Genomic DNA, 24,678 nt, shown 5'->3' with positions numbered 1-24,678 from the left:
TTCACAGTGACCTCGCATTTCTCAGCAGCCTCAGAACACCTGCAACACATGCTCTGCATCTGTACCACTCTCAGGGATCTTCCCCTACCTTAGCCTGTACTGCAGAGTTAAATAGGGAAATCCCAGTCATTCCTTATAGATCTCCCTGCAGATGTGCCTTATTTGGTCTAGCTTAGCTGCAGACAGAGGCTGATAAAATGTACAGAATGCCTTATCCCTGAAGCTCCAGAGCAATCAGACTGCTGTTTCCATTAGTACTTTGGGAAGCTGATGCCAGAAATCTTGTTAGGCAAGAAAGAGGGTTCAGTGTTCTCTGGACTATATGTTTGCCCAAAAAGTTGTAAGAAATCAACCTGGTTGAAGTGGCTTATCATGGCATCTTCAGGGGATTCCAGTCAAAACACAAGCTAAGTTATAGGAACTATTTAGACAGAGCAGCATCTTAGCTGCTCAGGCTTCTCTCAAAGACACTATTATAAGCTATAATAATTGTTCAGTCAAAGACATATTAACCTGTTCTTTAATTCTGGCAGAAGGAACACAGTCAACTTTCCCGAGTGAAATTCAGTTACCTTTTTTTTTTTTTTTAATTTTGCATTTGAGGTCAGATTTGTGTTCAGCCGTAGAGGTGCAGAGGCCAGAGGAGCTGGGTTAAATGACCATTATCAAAATGATAGGAAAACCGATGATTCCAAAAGCAGCCACACAACATAATTTTTGTCTGATTTTCTTATTCTTTGGTTCCACTGATCTTTCATCTTAGAGTTTTTCCGTAAGGGTATCCTATCAATTATTTTACTGATCAGTAGTGAGTATCAGGATGTGTATTAACATTCTTGCAAGTGATGTGTAGCATTTCTCTTGTTCACATGCATTCTAGTAACGTACTAATGAACTTTGAAAAGTTTTCAAATATCTGTACAAGTCATTATTTCTATGAAAATTTATCAGAGAATCATAAAACTTTTTGGGTTAGAAAGGACCTTAAGTATCATCTAGTTATAATTTTTATCCCAAATCAAAGTGCTCCCAAGCTCATCCTTCATTTACCTTGAGTTTAAAAAAAGGAATCTCAGTCGCCTTTGTCCAATGCCCGTAGAAAGTGACACGTCTAACAACAGCGCTACTTTCTTCCGCCAGCCATGCTGCGGAGAAGGCGGCTGTGCAGTTCACCGCATTTTCCCGCTGTTATTCGGGAATGCTCCTCCTCCGCCCGGCGCAGTGCGGGGGCCGGGGCCAGGGGCCGCCCGGGTCTCTCCCCGGGGCTGCCCCGGGCCGGCAGCCGCAGCCCCGCCGGGGGCTGTGCACTCGCCTTCGCCTCGGGCACCGCCACCGGCGGCGGAGCAGCCCCCCGCCGCACCTCTGGCGCTGAATGACAACATTCTAAGCGACGGCCCCGACCGCGGCCCCGCGGGCGGGCAGGACGGAGGCGGGGCCGCCCTACCCGGCCGCGGCCCCAGCCCCGACCCTGACCCCGGCCCGGGCAGGCGGGCGGGGCGGAGGTGGGACGGTCCGGCGGGCGGAGCGGAGCGGGCGCGCTCCGGAAGAGGGAAGGAGCGGAGCGGCGGAGGCTCGGGTGGCAGCGGGGTGGCAGCGCGATGGCAGCGCGGGGCTCCGCGGGAGATGCTGCGCTCCGCCGCGCGGCCGAACAGTGGCTGCTCTGGGATAAGGTGAGGGGCAGCGGCTCCGGCCAGGCAGGGGCTCGGTAGGGGGTGGTGGGGGCGCAGGCTGGAGAAGGGTCAGGAGATACGGGGTGACGCCCAGCTATTGCGTTGTGCCGGTTTGGGGTGCGGTAAAAGCACCTGTTTGCTCCTTTGGCTCTGCTTTCAGATCTCTCTGACAAAGGGGTGCTCTCCCTCCACCCCTCCATCCATCCCCTCCCGCCCCGCCGAGCGGCCGGCGTAGGTGGGGCTGCGGGGCCGGCTTCAGCTGCCGCCCGCCGCCGGGTGCCGCGGCTCCGTCACCTGCCGCAGCAGCCGCCGCTTTCATTTAGAAGCCCCCTCGGCTGGTCTCTCGGTCTGGCTTTTAGCTGTACTGGCTTTTTCAAAAGGGCCTGTATTGTTCCGAACTGCTTCAGTCGCAGGGCAGTTGATAGACTTAAGTTTTTAAAGACCAGCGTACATTGCTGTATTACATGTCTTTCAGTGTTAAAAACCTCCTGGTACCTTCAAATTTTTGTTTACTGAAATGTTGATTCCAAAAGACGTGGGCTCACTTCAAAAACACTAGGAAATCCAGAAGCTGTCAGTCCTGGCTTTTTCCAGTGCAGCCCAGTGCTTTGTGATCTTCACTGTTTGTAAAATAGCTCCTGAATCTTCAGTATTGTCTGGGTTTGTATTTTTTCTCCCTTTTTCTGCTATTGCTTAGGAGTATTTAGCATGTATTATTTCCTTTCCTGTTGAGACTTTGTCTTCAGTTTTGGTCTTGATAGCACTATATGCAGAAGTAAAATCTTCCGTGTGTTTCTGTTTTCCACATATCTAAAGAAACATCTTGCCATAGTGGTGTGCTGGAAATGCTCATGTAGTTGCTTGCTGCTGCAAATCCCACTGAGATGCAGGCCTCTATTGGCGTATTTGGTTTGCATTTTTTATGTCCCTATTCACATAATTTTTTCATTTGGGTTTGTTGGAACACACTGGCCATTGCCACCTTCAGTCACTAATGGGACTCCCCTGGGCTCAGCACTCTACAGTGCTCTCTGAGTTTGGTGCAGCACACATACCTGTTTGGTAAGGCCTCTTCTGCTTATTTCAAAAATATCAGTGGAAACTTATAATAATTCTTTTTTTAGTATTCTTTCCAGGTTCTGAAGGGCATCATTAGAAGCACCTCAAGCTTGTTGGGATTCTTCATTAAAGGTCATACACCTGTTTAACTGACCAGTTACCCAAGCTCTGGTTTTATTAATGATAGAGCAGTGCCAAAGTAGTTCTCTTTTCAGAAATGATAATACATCACATCAAATGATAATAAGTTTTTGTGTCTTTTTTTTTTTTCCCCAGTTTAGTTGGTTTTGAGAAAACAGTTTGGTTTTAAAGAGCCTCTTATTTGCATAACTTCTCTGAACAGAATTAGTTATATTCCTGTCTTCTGTGTAATAATTTACTTTTCAACTGCTTATTCTGATTATTTTGTTAAACCCTCTGAAAATCTAAAGCAGAATCCCTTATAGCATCTTTACTTTTGAAAGTTTAGCCCTCTGTGAACACTTGCATCTTTGCCTCAGTCATAATTGACCGGTGTGCAATACCCATTGCTGATTGCTCAAAAACGATGAGGTATTTTAATTTCTCAGGGAGCTGTTACATGTTTGTATTGGGCAATAGAAGAGTCAGATATAACCCTTGTACATTTACTCTGATATAAAAAAAAAGGTTCCTTTTTGACATGCAGAGATAGGTTAATATTTAATTATGATAAGCCCCATGTTTCTTACAAAATAATCGTTTGCAAGAGCAAGCCCTTATGGCTGATGGTGGTCCTGCTGACCTAACCGGAAGTTCCTACCTACATGACAATTACTGGGGTTGTTACCAGGCTGTTTGCATCACTCTGTTCATTACAGTAATAGCATATTTTTCTTTCTTTCTATTATCAGTCATAGAATTGTGAAGGGAAGGTAGTTTCTGGTTTTAGTAAAAATAAAATCTGTTTAGTCAGAAGTTTTTCCTCTACTCTAAAACCTTGCGGAGACTCCACTACTGTTGATACCTCTTTGGGCCTTCCTGTAGTGTAGATTAAAGTAAATAACTCGAGCGTTACCAGGTGATGTTCAAGCTAATTGCTCTAGTGGATATTAACTTGGTATTAAAAATCACCTGTCACTGTATTCACAGAAAATGGTACTCACATCTGGTTTAATTTGAGAGTAGAAAAAGCATAACCTGAGAGATTCAGTGAGAAAGGAAATAACCAGCACTTCATCCTTCAGATACAATTTGATCCCTCTTTGGCAGAGATGCTGTGAAGAGTTTGTTTAAGCAGGAAAAAAAACCAAAACCAAGATTATTTTTTTACTTAGCTGTATACAATGGCATCGTAACATTCTCCACCGAAAAAAAAAAATAAATAGGCAGATTCTTAGGAGAATATAGCCATAAAAAATTATAAAAGCAGTTCTGGAAAAATCCTTTTGCCATATTGAACAGACTTGGCCTGGTTTTTAGCATTGCTTGGTGTGGGGTGGAGGCAGGCAGTGGGGAACAGCCCAAACAACTAAATTAACGCAATCAAGTTTTCTTTAGCAAACTATATGGACTGAAGCTGCTAAGACTTGGGCAGCCACCTGGACATGTACATTTAACCAGACTTAAAAAACTGGAGAATCCTCTAGTTTCACAGTAGATCCCAAACCTGGGAAATTCCCCTAACAACAACAAACAAAAACCTCCTTGGCTGTGAGAGCTGCAGGATGCTTCTGGTGTCCTTCTGTATTGGCGTTACAGCTTCTAGTCTGTCAAACACCTGTAGAAATGTGTGTAGTATCTACCTGAAAACATGCCCATTTCAGTATTAAGAGATGACTCATGCACAAAGCTCCTGCCGGGGAATGAAAAGGTGACTAGGCGCTGTACAAAACTGGGTGCAAATAGTGTCATTCAGGCTTTACCTATGAGTCAGAGGCCTGATGTTAGAGCAAAAACCTGACATCAACTTGTAAACAGCCTAAACTCAGAATAGTTATGCTGCCCTATATATTCTATAACAACATAGAATTATATTTATTCTTGTAGAATATAATTACTCAATAATAATAGATAATTGTGTCAAGCCACCTACAACTGACAAGGAAACGTCAGTTACCATATTGTTGGACTGGTAAATTGGTAATTTGTGCACTGGAAATCAGTAGTTTTGGGGTACCTAATTGTTTATTGCACTCAAGAAGTCAGATTTCTTTTTTTTTTAATTCTTTAGTTTATTCTGCATTCTGCAGTTTGTTCATTTAGCACCAAAGGCTTTTTGCTTTTTAAGTATTTATTTAAACTATGGTGTTTGTCCTGCGGCGGTGGGTGCACAGGTCAGTGGTTAGGGCATCCCAACTCTGGTCTCAGTTTGATGTGCAGAATGCTTATACCTTTGTGTGGAAACTTAATCACATGCCTACTATTCTGTGTGTTCTGCAGCATTTTCTGAAGCTGCAGAAGATACCTGGGTTTACATTTAATTTTTTTTTTCCTTTTTGTCTAAGATGATATGCTTTCCCTTGCTGTAAGCATACCTAGGTCATCCAGGAAATAGTAAAGTCTTTGACTTTTATGAGGTCATTTGATTGCCTAGAAATCAAAGTTTGTGTCCCTTTGGAAATAATAGTCTTTGTACTCCAGAGTAAAGTGTGTGTGTACTCGAGCAGTGAGTAACATGCAGCCTCTCCAGATAATCCTGTTGTCAGGAGTCTGCCACCTGCCATCTCTCCTCTTGGCTATCAGTTCTCAAGAAATCAGATACTCAACTTCACAAGTCTCATGTTATTAACATTGAGAAGTTGAGGCATACAGGACTTTGCTAATTCCATAAGACTGGAAATAAAGAGTGAGTAACAACAGAGAGTCTGTGGAAGCAATATACCAAGTAAAACAGTGAAAGTTAGAAACTCCTTGCTGTTCTCAAGCAGTCTGACATGGCCCTTTTGTTGCCACTCTCCAGTCATTTTATTTAAGAATTTAGCTGTAGTTTCTAGGCTTTCATGCTGGGGTTATACTTATTTTTACAAGCATTACCTGTAAATATGTTGGAAATTATCTTCTACCCAGTCTGCTTAGTTTTGCTGCTGCCTCTGGTGCTAGCCAGTCTTGGGACAAGGTTATGATTTAATTTGTTTTAAACTCTACATATAGTGTTATAGAAATAACAAATAGTTCTTAATTACCAGCTTAACTTACTTTCTTAAATGTTTAGTGTAATTCTTGTGTTGTGATGAGGAAAAATTCTCCGACCTGTGAATGTGCTGCTTTCTGTTTGTTTTGTTTTTAAAAATAGAAAACATTAAAATAGACATCTTGGAAATCTTTTAATGTCCCAAATTGTGATAGATACATATATACACACACACGGTTGTCAAGGTAGCATGTTCACTTCAGGGGATAAATCTAAAATAAGTAATACTTGAGATTGTACTGATTTAAAATTAAGAACACAGCAGGAGTTCTGGTGTTCTTGAAGTTGTGTGCCATGTTTTGACCCTGAAACCCAGGGGCTGGGACAAAAAATCAGTTCTGTAAAACAAAACCTCATTTAGAATAACTGAATTTTGTATCAACAGAATCCAAAAACTTACGCAATCGTGAAACAACTGCTTGCGGAAGGAAATGCCGGAGAACTGCAGAAATACTTTGGCTCACGGATGGAGTTTGGCACAGCAGGGCTCAGAGCTGCCATGGGAGCAGGGATTTCCCACATGAATGACTTGACTATTATCCAGACAACCCAGGTATTGTGTTCAGCACTTTATCTCACTTAACTGGTTGTGTATATGAATGGAAGAGCCTCATTTATGGCAAGCAAATGAGTATTCTGTGGAAGTGTAAGTTGTCTCCTATTCTTCCAGTTTTCAGAAGTAATTTAAATTACAATTATTAGCTGAGTGCTGATCTCTGAAAACAAGCAGAGAGGAGCTATTAAACCATTAAAAGAAGTTACTTTCCGTATTTGATTTGCAATTTGATTTGCACACAGCTGCAGTTAAGCTCAAGTGTAACAGTGCTGTTGTAACAACTACAAAAAAACCCCAAAGGTAGCCAACATTTGACTAAGCTTTGTGTGTGTTGAACATGGATTTACATAAAGGCAGTGAGGGTATGTATACATACATAGATCCTAAAGTAGATCTACTTGGGAAAAAACCCAGAACCTTGAATTACTGAAGCCTGGAGTGTTGATGTATCATGTGCTAAAGAGATGTCATTATTAAGGGTGAGATTCAATTGAAAACCTGAAACACTGGCCAGCTGTCCTCTTCCTCATGTGAGACCTAAGACAGCTGAATCATTTCTCAAAACCTGCAATTCGGACTAATTGTGTTACCTGTTCCTTTTTGGAGTTGGTTCTGATATTTTAAAAAATACTTAGGTGCTGTCCAGGTTTGCAGTTATTGATTTGAAGGTTTCTGGTATTTTGTGGTGTTTATTGGTCCTGGACAAGCTGAATCCCAGAGCAGTTCAGTGAGATGCTACGTGTGCTCAGCTTCCTAAGACATCAGCATCTTAGCAATTATCTTAATGCTATGATAAATTAAACATCAGGATCAGATTAATGAGGTGGATTTGTTGTCGTTTTCAGGGATTTTGCAGATACCTTGAGAAGAATTTCAGTGACCTGAAAAAGAGAGGAGTTGTGATTGGATTTGATGCTCGTGCTCATCTTTCCAGTGGAGGTAGTAGCAAAAGGTACTTCTTAGGTTTTGTATTTAGTATTTTGTAGATGCCTTGGGTAATACATTATGGCTTTATATCTACTTCAACTGTATTTTCTTTCTGTAAAGTGAATAATGTGTGGATTTACAGTATTTTTACATTTTGGTAATGCCAAAGTAGTTCTTAGAGTTGTGCTTTATCTATTGGGAATAGTAAGGGAACACATTTAAATTGTGTCTGTATAATAATTGAGATATATTGATAAGTGTAGGTGTTGGTTGTTGGGATTTTGTAATTGCATTAGGGTAGGAGGGGAAGCTGTGAATTCTAGGAAACTAATTGGTAAGAAAATGAATATATTCCCTGGGTATCTTTTCTTCCTATTTAGGTTTGCAAGACTTGCTGCCAATACCTTCATCAGTCAGGGAGTTCCAGTTTATCTATTCTCTGATATAGTACCAACTCCTTTTGTGGTAGGTTTTTCTATTGTATCTTTTTATGTACTATATCTGCTTTATATATACACAAATTCTGTCCGATACCTTGCATTACTTAAATTAAAAATAACTATGCAAACCAGTTCCTACTTTTTGAGCTCTTCCTGCAGTTAGTCTCATACTTATTTAGCTATGTTTGGTTTACAACATCCATAGCAAAAGAAGGGAGAATGTGGAATGTCAGGACAGTGGGATGCAGTTCTTTTTATTCCTGTTTTCAGGCAGGCATCTTGCAGGAAACATACACTCACATTTAGTTCTGTGATTTGGCTGGATTTTTACCTTTTTTTTTTTTTTTTTTTGAGGGGAGGAGGGGCAAGGGCAGGTATTGAATCCAAAGTAGCAAGTTGTTGGAGAGCAGTGATGTTTTGCCAGAAGGGATGTTGGATTGTGTTCTGATGCCCCCATCAGAACACCAGGTGTCTCCAGAGCAATACAGAAAAGACCTGCACTTGGCCCTTGTACTAAAAGCAGTAATTTCCCCCTGTACCAGTTTCTCCAGTGAGCATTGCAAACAAAACATAGTGGTATAAAAACTTTCTACATAGCATTCTTATACTGATTCAATTTTTTGTAGATTTAGGGTCAAATTCTTCATAGTGCAGCTTAAAGTGGTGTTGCAAGAACTGCAGCTGATTGCATTTCACTATTAAATAAAGAGGCAGGAGTAAACAAAAATTGGACCTGTGTTCATGAATAATGCTTTATTTTTAGTTCACTCCATCTGTTTTGAGCTAATTTTTAAAAACTTTCTCCAAAACAATACTCTTCTGAGCCCCAGTGGAGTAGTTGCTTCCCAGGCTGCTCCCAAAAGACAGTATGAATGAATCTGCTTGAGCTGTAGTTCTCTGCTCCACGCAGACTTCTGTCATTACCCCAACAGACTTGGCACCCTCTAAGGCCTCAGGTACCTGAAGTCATTCTACAGTAAGCAAGACATGCATCTGCCTTCCTTCTAGAAACGCACTACCATAGAGATTCACAAAGCATCTGGAACAACATTAGTAACGTATAAATGGAAAAATGCACGAGAAAAAGCAAGGGCTAAAGTTGTGCCACGTGGAGTCTAGTGGACCAAGTACTGTTTAGCTTCTGCTTTAGGAAGCCTTTGTAGGAATCACATCCTGACTTTCTTGTCATTCAGCACTATGGAAGTATTATATATACATGAGAAGAAATAATATGTAATATGTTGCACATTCTGCTTCAGGTAACTTTCTCTTTTTACAGCCATACACAGTAACTCATCTGAAGCTTTGTGCTGGAATTATGGTTACTGCTTCCCATAATCCAAAACAAGACAATGGTTACAAGGTATTCCAATATGATCTATTTTCTGTCTCTTTTTTTTTTTTCCATGTAGAGAAACTAATGCAATTGTATATAGTTCCTGTCATGCTATAGACTAAATTAATTACTAGTCTCTCTATCTCGCTTATCTCTTCTATGTATTTAAAGCTAGTATCATGTTAAACTAATAATGTAATTGAAATCTTTGCTCTAGAAAGCAGGAAGTAATGCCTTTGTAATCTGCTAGCTACTGAAGAAATCACAGCTGAATTGCCTGTGCACCAGTCGTTCAGTAGCTGGGCTAGTCGCATGCAGACTGTTTCCAAAATACAAAAATGGAAGTTTTCTCAGTAAATGACTGGGCCTTGTTTTGTGTTTCATTATGGATCTTGATATATTTCGATAAAATTAAACTGCTTTTTTTTAATAGAATAAAAATGGGATGTGAGAAGAAACACTGAGAATATGAACAGAATACTTTGGGTATACCTAAGCCTAATTTACTGTAATACTCTACTGAATGTACTGCACCTTCACCAGCAAAAAACATAACAAAACTATCTTACAAGATTAATGATCAAATACTCACTTACCCTATTTCTTATTTAGGTTTACTGGGAAAATGGTGCTCAGATCATTTCCCCTCATGACAAAGGAATTTCTCAGGCTATTGAGGAGAACCAAGAACCGTGGCCTCAGGCTTGGGATGACAAACTGATTGACAGCAGCCCACTACTTCATGATCCATATGCAATGGTCAATAAGGAGTATTTCAAAGACATACAGAAACAGTGCTTTTACAGGTGACTGGTGTTAATTCCTTTAAGAAAACAGGATATTCCATCGAGTATGTTAGCAGGGCAGTTTAAATTGATGGAAATGATCCTGCCATGACCCAGTTTTGCCTGTGCCTTTTTGACATCTTTTGTGGTAGCACTGGCAGCTGTGTAGTAGTGTAGTAAGCCAGTTCATAAAGCTGTCCTGGCAGAAGTCTAACCCCGCAAAGTGAGCAAATTTCTGATGGTATCATCTCCCTGTATTTTCATGGCATGCATCAGCCAAGTGCCACAGTAAGACTGGGGCTATCTCATGCTGCTGGAGGTGAGCTGACATGGACAGCCCACCAGCCTTAAAACAAGATTCTGAGAGACAGTGAACCAGATTGTTAAGCCAGTTCTTGACAAAGGAGGTCTTGCTCTGTCATTCCAGCCCTGCTTGTGCTCCTGGTAGCCTTGGGTGCCTTAAAACAGCCTATTCCTGTCACTTCCTCAGTAAAATCTTTATCATCAAAATGAAGTGGATGTTCCTCTTGGTGATTAACAGTTAGAATTGATTTATGTATTAGATGAGTATCAACCTTTTAGATCTGCTTATTTTATGCCAAAATTTTAACCACCAGTAAACAGGTTCTTACTCTTGCTAAAAACAGTCAGAGTTACTAGAAGGCTGGGACTACTACACTGCTTTTTCAGAATTGGAATTAAATGTCTCCTTAGGAGTTTGCATGATTTTAGGTATGTCCAACACTTTCAGTACTGTATTTCCTAAAAATGAGTGTGCTCAAATTGGGCAGGCTGCTGTTGACTCACTGTGTTCACAGTCTTTTTGGGTGGTTTAAATGCTAGAATTGGGGATGAAGAGTCTCTTTAGTCAGTTGTATTTGTTTTTCACTCACCTTCTTTGGGATGTGTAGAGTGCACTGTCTTTTCTTACTCCGGTGATTTGCACGTACCAGGATATTGGATGCCAAGAGTGACTCATATTGTTGAAAAATTAGGCTAAGCCAATTTTCAAGCCATTACTTTTAAAATGTGACCTCTTTGAATTTGTAATTTTAACAGTGATACAGAATACTGAATTAAATCTGTTTCCAGTCAGTTTTGTGCAGAACAGTCTTCTATGTCCAAGTTTACTGTTAACCTGTTTTATTTCAGGAATATAAACAAGGAAACAAACCTGAAATTTGTTCATACTTCTGTGCATGGCGTAGGACATAAATTTGTGCAGTTGGCATTCAAGGCATTTGACCTTAGCCCTCCTTTTGCTGTTCCGGAGCAGAAAGATCCTGATCCAGACTTTCCCACAGTGAAATATCCAAATCCTGAAGAAGGCAAAGGTGTTCTGGTAAATAGTTTTGGTTTGTTTTTTTTTTTTTAATAGTTGTGATGTCTTTCAGTGTTTTCCTTTTTGCCAGAAGTCACAGCTGTAGATATTGGTGGAAGGTCTATTTTGAATCTGTTCCATAGCCTTTACATTTAGTGAAGAGTTAGCTGGTATCCTTTCATTGACATAATCCTCTTTGAACCAGTCAGGTAGTAATTAGCTATAACTTTCAATTAATTTGTTCTGTGCTGTAACAGAATGGGCAGGATCTGCAGAAAGAACAAAGTGATAGTTAATTTAAAAAAATAAAATAATAATAAAAATATCCTCAGTTGGTTTTGGAAGGCTTCTACTATTTTGTTCTGACACAGCACCAGGAGGGGGCAGGAGAGGTCCCAACAGGTGGCTAGAGTTTCTGCAACTATTTCTGTTACACTTTGTTACTGAAAGATCCTGTTAAATCTAGGTAGCTTTTAAGTTGGGCTACCGAAGTGGAATGATGTAGGTAAAGTTAAATGTCCTGACTCTGTTCTACTGCTGCCAGGCTAGAAGTTCATGGGTTTTTTGAGAGACATAATGATTTTGGGTGTTTGAGATAAAATAAACTGGGAAAATTACTTAAAACCTCAAAAGTGAAAATATTATTTGGGAATATTAATACTCATCTGGTCCTGCTTGCCACTTTTCCAGACATTGTCTTTTGCTTTGGCTGAAAAAGATGGGGCAAGAATCATTTTAGCAAATGATCCTGATGCTGATCGACTGGCAGTGGCAGAGAAACAAGAGAGGTATGGTAATAAAGTAATGCAAGCCGTTGACATTTTTTACTCCAAGGCTAGGCTTATTTGGAGAATTCTTGCTACCTGTGTTGCAGAGGAAGAATAGTCACAGGAGCAATTTTTTTGATTGAAAACACACAGAAATGTGAGAGGGCTGTAAGAAGCAGACCACAGTAGGGGCAGGATATGAAATAATGATCAATATTAGACACTGTACAGAAGCCTGAATAAATACTTGACACTTGCTGAACTTCAGGCATGAACAGAAGCATGTGAATCGTTGTTACTGTGCTATACCTTTTCAAAGGTAGGTTTTCTGTTAGAATTTTTCCACGAATACTGACAAACATTCTTTCATACTAGGTTTATTAAACAATAACTTGAGTTCAGGAGAATCTGTATAGTTCCCTGATAATCTCTGTTCTTTAGTATGAGTGTCTCCTTTCTCAAATTCTTTTAAACCAAACATTTTACTAATCATTAGATGATTTGTGCTTCTTGTGCCGGTTTGGGCAAGTTTGGAAATATGTCCTCTGAGAGAAGGCAGGTTACAACCAGCCCTCCCCCACCAGGTTCGGGGAAAAAAATAATTTTCCCTCTAGAGAAAGTGAAAGAGATAAAACTATTTATTTAACAAGCACACAGGAAAAGGATAATAATGCTAAATAATAATAAAACCTCTCACTCTGCTGAGAGAAACCTGGGAAAATTTCAGAGTCTTTTCGTAGTCTCTCTTTCCCCCTCTTCGGAGCTGGGATGGGGTGGTGGGTCCACCTCCAGGGCCAAAGCCTCAGTGGAAAGTCCTCCCAATGTATTCTGATGTTGAAACCGTCCAGCAGAGAAGAAGGGAAAAATCAGAGTCCCAGGAAAACAAAGTTCAACTCTTGGAGGAAAAGGAGCTGAAAAAAACTGGCCGAAAGCTGGCTGGGAAAAAACAAGCCGGGTGCTTCCTCCCGCTCCTGCTGCAACAGAATGCAGAGCCGTCTCTATCTCTGTGTGTCCTTGAAACACTGCTTTGAAAGTTCTGCTCAGTTCTTTTTCTCTTCCCCCTCTCAGGCTCAGTTTAAAGGCATAGAAAGGCACAAAATTAATTTCTGGGCATAGAACAACGATACGGGATACATCATAAAGTCACCCCAAGACAGTGCTTCTTTTGCTCACTTTTCCACTTCTTTACATAATGTTACATATTTGCATTTCACCTTGAAGTTTTTCACTGTTTGGTACTTCTTGGTGTAGTCATTTCTACTCTCCCTTTCAAGAACCAGCTATATATGCATACCCAGTCAAAGAAGGGGATCTCAAAAGGTAAACTTGCTCAGTCAGGGGTTTATCATAAATTGTTCATATTTGTGAAATGTTACCTATTGTTCTGACTCAATATGGCTGTCCCCTTATTTCAGGCCCTGATATCCTGTATTTCTACAATTGTTTACATTTCTGTATTACGGTTTTATCTGATGAATAAAAGAAAGCTGAAGCTCAAGCAGTTGGTATCATATCTACAAATAGTGGTGTTTCTTCTTTACCTACCTTGATAAAGCAGAAACTAATCTGAGCAGTTAGAAACTATAAATCCTTAATAAAACTAAGCTTCAAGGTTTTCAGCTCAGGGAGGAGAAGAAAAAAAATCTGCTGGGCAGCATATATGAATTCCCTGTGCATGAGAGCCAGAAGAGGGATGTAAAATTATGGCAACAGTCTTTGGCACCCAAGGGATGATACGGATATCTGCTAGATGTCCTCAGTGGTTGTAGATGAATTAAATAGTTGAATCTGTATCAGTTAGACAAATTTCAGAAGTCCAGTAAAAGGAGACAGTGCAAATACCCTTTTTGCTCAACAGAGAACCTCTTTTGGTCTAATAGTAGGCTTAAAAGTGGCAGTGTTTTCTTTGGGGTTTTGGGGTGCTTTTAAACTCATTAGCCTCACAGCATGAACTAAGGAGGTTACTCTGTCTTTAAAAGAAGAATGGTCTTTTGTGGGCACTCTGCTGTATCTTGGCCAGTGTTAGCTGGAAGGTTCATATTTCAATGGTTTTGGTCTGTGCCAGCCTCAGTTGGCAATTCAGCATTGAGGAAAAGGTATAAAAAGCTTCAGATTATGCTACTCAGGATGGGTTAAAACAAGAATGCAAAATCATTCATGCTTTTTGTCTGAAAACTTAGAGCTACCAGAAACTTGAAGATGGATGTTAGTTTATTGTATCCATTACCAGTTAAGAGTGTGGTGCTCTCATTCTGCTACCTCTGTGCTCGTTGTTTAGCCAGTCTTAGTTGTCTCCTAACTTCCAGTCCTGCGTCCTCTCAGAGTTCTGCTGTAGCTTTTCATACACTAATCAAATATTAATATGGGCTTCTACAGTATCTGTACTTCTTCTTTGACAGAACCTCCTACTAGAGCACACTCTCTCAGCACTCTTACACTAAGTTGCCGCTGTGCATTGCTTTGTGCCTGTTGGCATCAATAAATGCAGGAGACTGAGTCTGCTTCTCTTTCACAACAGGTACTGTTTCTGTAGGTCTTGGTTTTGTCAGTTTGGTAGTGTCTTTGTCCCCTTTTGTGACTGGGATTTTTTTTGACAATTTTGACATTTGTCTTTCTTTTCTTCTTCATTTTTTTTCCTGTTCTAGCAACACATCAATATTAATCTTTTTTACCCGTTTGAGGTTTTTTCCCCAATCTTCCCAATGACCAACTGATGTATTTGTGATTAAATTTGAAGTACTTACCACTAGGTCAACTAAAAATACTGATCACTTGAGAATTGTATTTTTGTGTCTCTGTGCTTGTCTTAATCACTAAGTTTATAATTTGTCTGCTGAACATTTTTGTTTTACTTAAAATATGTTGGAAATATCACTGTTTCATCTTTGGATAAATGCAAAATCTTATGTGTATGGTGGAGAAGAAAGATAACAGTTTCAGAATGCTTTGGGGGAGGAATTTTTTTGTTCATAATGAATATGTGATACCTTGTTATTGTTGCTTGGAATTCCAAGGCAGTGGTTTATTTGTTAATATTCATTTCTAGAAGAACCAGTAGATTTCCCCCCCCTGTATTATCTTTTGAGTTCATGTACTTTCTAATATTTTTTTGCTTCTAGTGGTGAATGGAAAGTGTTTTCTGGAAATGAACTAGGAGCTCTTTTAGGCTGGTGGATCTTCACTTGCTGGAAAAATAACAGTAGGGATACTCGTGCCATTAAAGATGTCTACATGCTATCCAGTACTGTTTCTTCCAAAATCCTGAGAGCAATTGCACTAAAGGAAGGTTTTCACTTTGAAGTAAGCAACATGCTACACATTATTCCATGTTCTTTTATTAGCTTTCCTACTGTCATATGTTTGTAAAACATTGCTTTTCTTTTTAATGCCTTTGATTTCTCCTCACTGCTGTAGGAAACACTGACAGGTTTCAAGTGGATGGGCAACCGTGCCAAACAGCTCATGGACCAGGGAAAAGCTGTTCTTTTTGCATTTGAAGAGGCTATAGGTAAAAGACAGAATGTTGTGTTTTCATATCTTGCAAAATAGTGAAAATAGAACTACTGCAAAAAATGACAGAATTGCAGAGAATCACAGAATGGGTAAGGTTGGAAGGGACTGCTGGAGGTCATTTGGCCCAACCTTCCTGCTCAAGCAGGGTACCCTGGGGCACTCAGGATTGGCCCCGGATGGTTCTTTAATATCTTCAGAGAAGGAGATTCTACTACCTCTCTGGGCAGCCTTTGCCAGTGCTCTGTTAGTGTCTCAGTAATGAAGTAAAATGTAAAAAAAAAAAAAAAAAAAAAAAAAAAAAGGCAATGTAAATGTGTCCTCAATACAGTGGGTGTCTTTCCAGTGAGTGACAGATAATTTTCTCTTTGGCTAGTTGATATTACTGGTTAAAATGTTTGTATCTCTGCTTAGCACAAAGTTTGTGAGCTAGGGATTTATATCTACAATAGCATGGCCATGTAGATTTGGACTGCAAATTCTGCATAAGCTGGTTTATAAAAAGAAACAAATGCATTTTTCAGACTTGAAGTTGAGTTTTTTTACCTGACAGATTTAAGCTAAGTGTAAATGTGAATAAAATAAAGTAAAAACTACCCCAAATTACATTTGTAAACTGGAAAGCCATGGTTGAAAGCCACAAATAAAAGTTAGGAATTCATGAGGAGGAAATTGTAAAGCTATAATGCTATTTCTTAAGTATCTCAGTACCTGAAAACCAGGTAATGTGACTAATTTCACAGATAATTATCAGTGTTACCTTACACTACTGTGTAAGGTAATCACATCTGAGACAATGCTATACTTGAATTGTTCCTGCAGTGTGGTATTTCTCTTTCAAGAAAGCTCGATAAGGACCTGGGAGCATGTGGGACTGATATAATGCAAGTCTCTGTCTTCAAATTCCATTAAATACTTTGCTTAATAAAGTTGACACTGATTAGAAGATAAAATTTTTCTACTTTTGGTTTGACTCTAAGATGTCTGTACTATGGTAATGTGCATTTCTCCTTTAAAATATGTTGCCTCACCTTCCCTCCCCATCCTACTTCCTGTTAAAAATGTGTCAAATTATATCTAATGTTCTTTGTTTAGGGTATATGTGCTGTCCTGCTGTTCTGGACAAAGATGGTGTCAGTGCTGCTGTTATAACTGCAGAGATGGCCAGCTTTTTGGCAACCAGGAATTTGTCTTTGTCTCAGCAGCTGAAAGCTGTCTATGATGAGTGAGTTCAATTTTAATTTTTTATTTTTTGGATTGTCTCGGTTTCACATATGGGGATTAATAGGGACTCAGTAGCAACCTATAGTTTATAAAGAAATAAACTGTGGGTTATTGTACCATTAAGACAATTCTGTGCTATTAGTAATCTTCCAGAAAGTGTTCCTGCCTTGTAGACATGAATATATTTATGACTTTGTTTTGTGTTGTTTTAAGGTATTTTAAATATAATAACTGCCTTACCAATTCTCTATTAGTTAATGGCATCTTTGTGGTGTTTTTGTTTGCTTGTCTGAATGTTTTTTCCGTTTTGGGAAGTTCTGCACTGAGATCCTTTTACAGAAGATTGGGCAGGTTTTTGGCCAGCTGTATTGCTGAGCTATAGAGGTCATAGTGCTTCTTGCTGCTTAAATGAGCCAGACACATAAAAATGTTGATGGCAGAATGGATCTAAGTGGCTCTGGCTTACTTACGCTATACATAGAAGCCAGCTTGCTTCTGTCCTTGCAGGGCTACTTGTGATTAAATTAATTAGTTGGCTCTAAAGTTAGGCTTTTTATTATATTATTCTGTCTTTTTTTTTTTTTTTTTGATGGATGATTGTTGTTGAGTTTTGGTTGTCCTTTGCTCTTTCTGCTCCTGATTAATGAGATTTGAGCTGATTATGCAGAAGTGCTGTGACTGGCCATTACTCTTGGCTATATACAGCCGGGTATCCCTCTGAGAGCTTTTAATATGAGGCACTACTTTTTCTTCTGTTCTTTTTTGATGGGTTCAAAGAAATCAATAGCAAAGATGACTATTGGATTTCATGGGACAGGGAGTGGTTTTTGTGGAGGTTTTGGGTTGTTTTTTCAACAGAGAGAGCAGCACAGGCTGTTTGGTACTCTCCAGCTCTTCATGTGTCATAGACACTAACAGGGGAGTATGGAACCTACAGAGAGACTCATGGAAAACTCCAGCCTTTGTGCTGCTTGTTTTGCCAATTCTGAGTTCTCATTTATGTCCAGCACTAGCCATGCTTGTTTCATCATCTCTTTAGGAAGGAATCCAGTGGCAAAGACTTGCTTACACTTCATAGATAAATTGTGTAATACAAAAGCATGAAAGAGGAATTCATACCTAGAGCAGCAAATACAGCATCTGATGTGAGAATTCCCTTAAATGCTACTAGCTGCAAGTGTATATTCAAGAATTGAATATTTGACCTCTGGGTTGAGAGTTTTTTATTATTACTTTTAAATTCTAATTCAGTAAACACCTGCTTCAGGTTGTCTTCGGAGTATTTAACTGAGTGGAATTGAGCTGTGCCACAGTGCTGCTGTGTACATAGCCACTGAAGAGGACTCAGAGCTGCTTCAGCATAAAAGCAGTCTGCAAGGTGTCACTGCACATAGTCACTTTTTGTGGCAAAGCTACAGATACAGAGAAAGATACAAATCTGCTTTGTTAAACTGATGTTTGATAATGAACTGGAAGGAGGGTTCTTGTTTTGGGGGGTTGTTTTGTATGTATTTGATTTTTGTTTCTGGCTAGTATAGAACTGCAGTTTTCTACTCACTACTATACTTTTCTGTCAGATTTGCTTTGTGAGTTACAGTTGAAGCAGAAGAAACTATTTTGTGTTTTGGGAATGTAGAAGGGGAATCTGTCTCAACGAAATAAATGCAGATCAGGAAAAGGACACAGTCCTGGTAGGCCTATTATTACCGCAGGCCTGGTTCCTACGGTATATCACCGTGTCCCACAGCCATAGGGAGGAGGAGGAGAGAAGATCCAGCAGGCAGGAATTGTGCAGCAAGATTGATTTATTTAATTATTTTACAAACTCTTTTATAGACTTTTTTCTTCATAGTCTAATTGGACAAAGGACCAGCCACCCCTTGGGGGTGATTGGCTAAAATCCTAAAACATCCATTGTCAAAATATTTTTCTACTATACCATAAACAAGACTTTTCAAGGTTGCAGGTGGCTTGGTTGTTTACATTCCCTGCCACCTCTTCTGTGAGAGAGAAAAATCTCTCACAAACTTAGAAAATAGCAAGAAAATCCTCGCTAACAGCATTTTTGTACCTACAGTTTATCACTTCTTTCAGTTACAAGATAGGTTTTGTTAATTCCCTTACTGAATTCTTAAGACTAAAATTAACTAGTATTAACCTTCAAGATGTCCATTGAGGTGTAAACATGACCCTATTTAAGAAGCCTTTCAGATTTCTAGCATGAACATGCTAGTACTAATGGCAATTCTGCCCCTCAGATTGTCACTGCTGTCAAGGATATCTGTCAAGTCTTGATCTGTAGCAAGAGCTCACTTCAACAACCAGTCGAGGCTTGTATGTTTTTCAACAACATGCTATTTTGAAAAGTCAGTGTTACCAGGTTGTTTGTCTTTGATGCATCACATTACCTGGCAGCAAACAGGTGAGGTAGAGAGACAACATTCAGAACAGTTTGGTTTAGTAGAAGCACTTTAATAGGAGAGTAGAAACACTTCATTAAAGTGTGATTGAAAAAAAGCAGTCTAGAATTTGTTTTACTTAGAAAAGGTCATCTGGAATCCACTCAAGGAAGCTATTAGATGTAATCTCTTCCTTTCCTATGGTATTTAGAGCTCTTCAAGGCTTTTTTTCTTTTTTCTTCTGATTTTGCTGTAAACTTTCTCTGTTTTAATCATGGAAAATAAAAGACATCTGCACAGAAATTTCTTTAAAGTATGTAAAATAGGATAATTAAGCTGTTTAGACCTTCTAAAAATTGTAAGGGCATGAACTGATGCTTCAGTTGGGTGAGCATGAGTACAAAATGTTTTATGGAAGGGTTGTATAATGTGTCTGGTGTACAACTCTTAGAACATTGCTTCTTGGATTCAGTAATATTGTGTCTTCACAGATATGGCTTCCATATTACCAAAGCTTCATATTTCATCTGCCATGATCCTGAAGTTATTCAACAGCTTTTTGACAACCTTAGAAATTTTGATGGAAAAAACACATACCCAAAATCCTGCGGTAGATTTAAAGTTTCTGGAATAAGGGATCTAACTACTGGATATGACAGCAGCCAGCCAGATCAAAAGGCTGTAAGTATCTTTTTAAATTATGTGTAAATCATATGTGATGTATATACACATACATAAAACTACGTCTGGAGAAACACTAAACATATTTACATACTGAGTCATATAATAAGTTAGACTGGTGACAATTGTTTTGCCCTGGTAAGAGGAAGTGAAGCTGGCGGGGGGGTGTTGGGTTTCTTGTTAGATTTCATGGTGTATTTTTCTCTCCAGTTTGTAAAGGGTGGTATGAGGATCTTGCTGCCTTGCTACAGCAATATGCATTATTTTCTTGTGAGTGCAACTTAAACTGTCTACTAAGATGTGGCTTTGGATTCTATATTTTTCCACAATCTCTATTTCCTTTCCTCCTGGGAAATGCCATGACAGCCCAACTTCTATTAAAGAGTACGAGTTGACTAGATTTGAAATGAGCTACCTAGCAGTGACGCTGTTCTACCAGATTCCAGGCTGAGGGAAAGGCTGTCCTTGTCTCAAGACCACAGCGTTGAAGACAACAGAACTAAACTTTCATTTTAGCTGATGCTTTTGTCATGTTATCTGACATCAAGTCATGGGTTTATATATGGTCTCTTTCCAAGCTTTAAAAAAAATATTCTTAATATTCCTAGATACTTCCTACTAGTAAAAGCAGCCAAATGATAACATTCACTTTTGCTAATGGAGGAGTGGCCACCATGAGAACCAGTGGGACAGAACCAAAGATCAAATACTATTCTGAACTTTGTGCACCCCCTGGAAACAGGTATTGTCACAACAGTACATTTGGTGTAATAGAGGTTGTGTGGCTTTTTGGTATTAAGTGAGATAAGGGCTCTCTGTGATCAAATAATATTACTAAAGTCATTTTAGTAAATGTATTTGTATAAAGCTTCAACTCTGCAAAATTTGTTGACACATTCTTGTTGTCACTGAAATTCCTTTGAACTCAGTTTTGCATTCAGTGAAAACAATATCAGGGAAAGTATTCTGCCTTCAATAAATGTAAATATTTTCACCCCCTTTTTATATACATAGTTGCTTTTAAATTATTTAATCAAATATAAAGTGTTCTAATATATTTCAAACCCTTTTATGTTTAGTAATTATATCCTTGACTGTTAGCCTTGGAAATCATACAGTCTTAAAGATAAGTAATTATTAAATTATGCAATGATATTAATGCTTTTTCACAGATGAAAAGTCATCTAAGAATACTGTTACAATATAAAAGTTACACTTCTAATCACTTACATTTAGTAATAGAAGATCTTCTGAACTCAAATAAGCCATTCTACTTTAGATTTTATTGTGGCGTTACGTTTCTTCATAGTCTTCATGCATATCAGTTGAAAGTGAACATCAGTGCATTACCATAAGAAATCAAATATATACACTTTTAGCACTAATAGAAAATGCTTGTCTAAAGCAGTGCAACAGATTTAAAAATTCCTTGCACTGAAAATGTTCTTTTTAGCTTTTCCATTGTTTCACTGTTTCCTGTGTTTGTGTGAATTTCATTTCCCAGTGATGTTGAACAGCTGAAGAAGGAACTAGATGAATTGGTCAATGCTCTTGAAAAACACTTCTTTCAACCAGAAAAAAACAAACTTCAACGAAAGACTGAGTAAAGTAGGAAAATTATGACCTTGATTGGCTTTTGCAGCATTAGAAATGCATTATCTAAGAAGTTAAGGATTTTTAGGACCAAACATCTGAGAACTCTTGACTATAAGGATATCCACTTTTAAGAGTTATTTTGGGTACTCTTGGATCTAGTATCTTATTTTGGAAGGAAAGTACCTTTACCCTTAATGGACCAAAAAACAACAGACAGTTGAACTAAAAGCTTTATGAACTAAAAGTTGACTGTAAATGTATTTCAATCAAAACTTGTTTTAATTAAATATAAGTAATATTCTGATATCTGAAACAGCCTGTTTTGTGGTGACTTCTTTCTTTTGTGTGTGTATGTAATCTGGTAACACTATGCAACTTTGTCTAGGTTTAGATTTGCAAAGCAAGTTCTTCGGTTAACAGGCAGTACTTAAAGCCTGTGGTGAGACTTTGACAAACTTGGGGCAGATTATTCAGAAGTAGTGAACTTTCTTAGGGATTTTGGCCCACATAAACAAGAAACTCACAGCAAATTCATTGAATATCTATTTGCTGTGGGACTATATATTTTATTCCAGGCTAGAGATACAAAGTGTACTAAACTGCCTTTTAATACCACAAACACATTAAGATAGTATTTCTACATACAGCACCTTTTTGGTGCCTCACTGAAGTAAGCTTTATTAGTTCAATGCATAGCCTGGTTTTGGAGCCTGTCACACTGTTTGCTGCCATGACTTGGTGCATAACTCTGCATGTCTGATTTAGAGTAGAAGTTTAGATTTTATTGCATGTTCTCTTCTGTGCTTGCAGAGCCTGAGAGGGTTATTTGGAGGTTACCAGTTGACTCTAATATAGGGGTTTTCTGCATTTTCAGTACTTGTTTTGGGTATCAGTGTAGCAGTAATATTCGCAGCCATAGCTACATACTTTTTATAAATGCAAAACTTCTAAGCTTTATTATATATTAATTCCTTCCAGAATTCAAGTCCTCTATCGCTGTTATTTTTGGTACAACTTGGATGTTGCAGAAGTTGTGCAGCTGGGTACAGGGAGGCAGCCCTGGGGGGAATGGAAGGAAAGGAAGTTTTACACAATCTGATGTACCACTGCAGTCCTGTGGTGAGAGAAATGATTCTGGGGGTGCTTCTGGCTGGTGGTTTTTGACACCTTTTAATTGCATGACAGCTGCTTGTCAAGTCAGCCGAGTTGAGTGAATTATGCCCCATCAGAAGGGATGAATACCTTCAAGCCTACATGTGAATGTCCACTTTTCTGAGGGGAGTTTTCATGCCTGAGCCAGTTGTGCAAGGGGGAACATGATAAAAAGTACTACCCTGCCTCGCAGGATCTGCCTCTTAGTGGCTTGAAGGGATACTGGCCCTTGCTTGAGGGCATAGACAGGGGAATGGTTCTTCAGGAGGCAGGCTGGGGCAGTTCCTTCACTTTGGGCATTGATGAGCTATACCCAGGGCTGGAGAGGCTTTGTCTGCAGCCTTGGGCTTCGACAGGAGAAGTGATTCTCTCCCTCCACTCCACTCTTGTGAAATCCCCCCTTGGAGTACTGCATCCCAGCATAAGAACTACGTGATCCAGTTAGAGTAGGTCCAGAGGAAGGCCATGAAAACAGCCAGAGGGTTGGAATACCTGTGCTGGGAAAAAAGCCTGAGAGCACTGGGGTTGCTCAGCCTGTAGAAGAGGTTATGAGATCTTCTAATATATAAAGGAGGCTTATAAGAAACATACTTTTTACCAGGGACTGTAGTGACAGGACAAGGGGGTAACAGTTTTAAAGTGAAGGAGGATAGATTTAGATTGGATACAAGGAATTTTTTTTTTTTTTATACTGAGGGTGGTGAGACACTGGAACTAGTTACCTAGCAAAGCTGTTGGATGCCTGAAAGTGTTCAAGGCCAGGTTGGATGTGACTTTGAGCAATCTGATCTAGTGGAAGGTGTTCCTGCTTCATGTAGGGAAGTTGAACTCAGTGATGTTTAAAATGGACCTTCAGACCAAAACCATTCCATCATTCCTTTTACTTTCATTTTTATTGGGAGGGTTTGCATTTCTTTTGGTACAGAATATGATAAAGGATACTTTACTGAATTCATGGGGAAGGCCTGAAGACAGAGGATTACAGGTCCTGAATTTTTTAATGTATTTATCTTAACATCTCCACAGGCTAGAGAGGCATATTTTACATGTACCTTTACATGCCAAACCTGGATTTGGATTTTGCTAATATTAGAAGTCTGGAAGTGAGACCTGCAATGCACTCATGTATACTGAGATATCCTGAGGATGGCTTTAGAGCATCCTCAGAAACAGTACAGATCCAGTCTTTATTGTTCTGTCTTCCTAAGGTCAAGGAATTTATGTGCTCCATTTCTTTCTCTGTTCCAGATAGAAGTTCACAACTTCAGGGCAGGGCAAGAGGTGACAAAAAAAAATAGCCAAACCCACAGCGGTTTATCAAGCTGCTTGAGCAAGTACAACAAACTCAGAATTACAAGATAAAACTTGTTATTGCTAGAGTCCTTACTAACCTTGTCTTGCATCAGAGAAAGAGGATCTAGAACCGAAAAAAAGAATTGAAACGAAGGCAGCAAGAGTATAGCAAAGAGAGAAGTCAGTATTGCAAGTTAGAATGGGTGTTAAGCTACAGTTTCTTCAGAGCTGGTCTAGTTCTTCCACTGTTGTGTAAGATAATGAATCCTACTTAGACATTATTAGTCCCAAGTTAGATATTAAAAAAACAAACAAACGTAATTAGTGAAAAAGCAGCCTTGAACTGGGAGCAGGGCCACTAGTATTTTATCCAGAAATGGGAATTGCCGTGACTGGAATGGCAGAATGTGAATGAATGCTTGCAGCCCGGACTGAACTCAGGTGTAAGGGAATCCCTGGCTATATCTAGAGAAAGACACATCCCTATGTTTCCAAAAACATGTAAAATGAGCCTGTTTTTTATAACAGATGAAAACACAATTCCAGTGACAGTTGTAAACATTGATCCTATAGTGGGTCAGGCCTACAGAGCTAGAGGGAAAGACTGAGAAGAATTAGCATAGTACTCAAAACTCTGCCAAAATAAAACCCCAAAACAGTAATGCTTTAAGAGTAGACTGATGGACTCCACTTGAAGGTTATTCGTTTTTTTACAAGTCCCAGTTTCATAAAATTTACTGAATAAATTAAAATTCAGGAATGGATTGAAACAGTTTGTCTGGAAGGAAGTAAATACATTTCATCTTCCTTA

At 39.2% G+C, this 24,678-nt stretch overlaps 1 protein-coding gene across 1 annotated transcript; it reads left to right on the top strand.

Moving 5' to 3' along the window:
* Positions 1–1,586: 1,586 nt before the first annotated feature.
* Positions 1,587–24,515, top strand: PGM2 (phosphoglucomutase 2). The gene is made up of 14 exons (XM_069014298.1): positions 1,587–1,670; positions 6,266–6,433; positions 7,282–7,388; positions 7,744–7,828; positions 9,083–9,166; positions 9,752–9,945; positions 11,077–11,266; positions 11,936–12,033; positions 15,132–15,312; positions 15,427–15,520; positions 16,618–16,747; positions 19,637–19,826; positions 20,435–20,568; positions 21,331–24,515. Exons 1-14 carry the CDS (start codon positions 1,599–1,601, stop codon positions 21,431–21,433), a joined length of 1,830 nt encoding a protein of 609 aa, XP_068870399.1. The 5' UTR covers positions 1,587–1,598; the 3' UTR covers positions 21,434–24,515.
* Positions 24,516–24,678: the final 163 nt, after the last annotated feature.

Source organism: Aphelocoma coerulescens, chromosome 4 (assembly GCF_041296385.1).
Source record: "Aphelocoma coerulescens isolate FSJ_1873_10779 chromosome 4, UR_Acoe_1.0, whole genome shotgun sequence".
Lineage (NCBI taxonomy): Eukaryota > Metazoa > Chordata > Aves > Passeriformes > Corvidae > Aphelocoma > Aphelocoma coerulescens.
This window is presented reverse-complemented; position numbering and strand designations above follow the sequence as displayed.

Bases quoted from the DNA above. Each gene is read 5' to 3' on its own strand.
- PGM2 (XM_069014298.1), top strand. From the start codon at position 1,599: ATGGCAGCGCGGGGCTCCGCGGGAGATGCTGCGCTCCGCCGCGCGGCC. The intron at 12,034-15,131 runs GTATGGTAATAA...TTTTGCTTCTAG, and splicing joins GTGGCAGAGAAACAAGAGAG to TGGTGAATGGAAAGTGTTTT. The intron at 15,521-16,617 runs GTAAAAGACAGA...TTCTTTGTTTAG, and splicing joins TGCATTTGAAGAGGCTATAG to GGTATATGTGCTGTCCTGCT.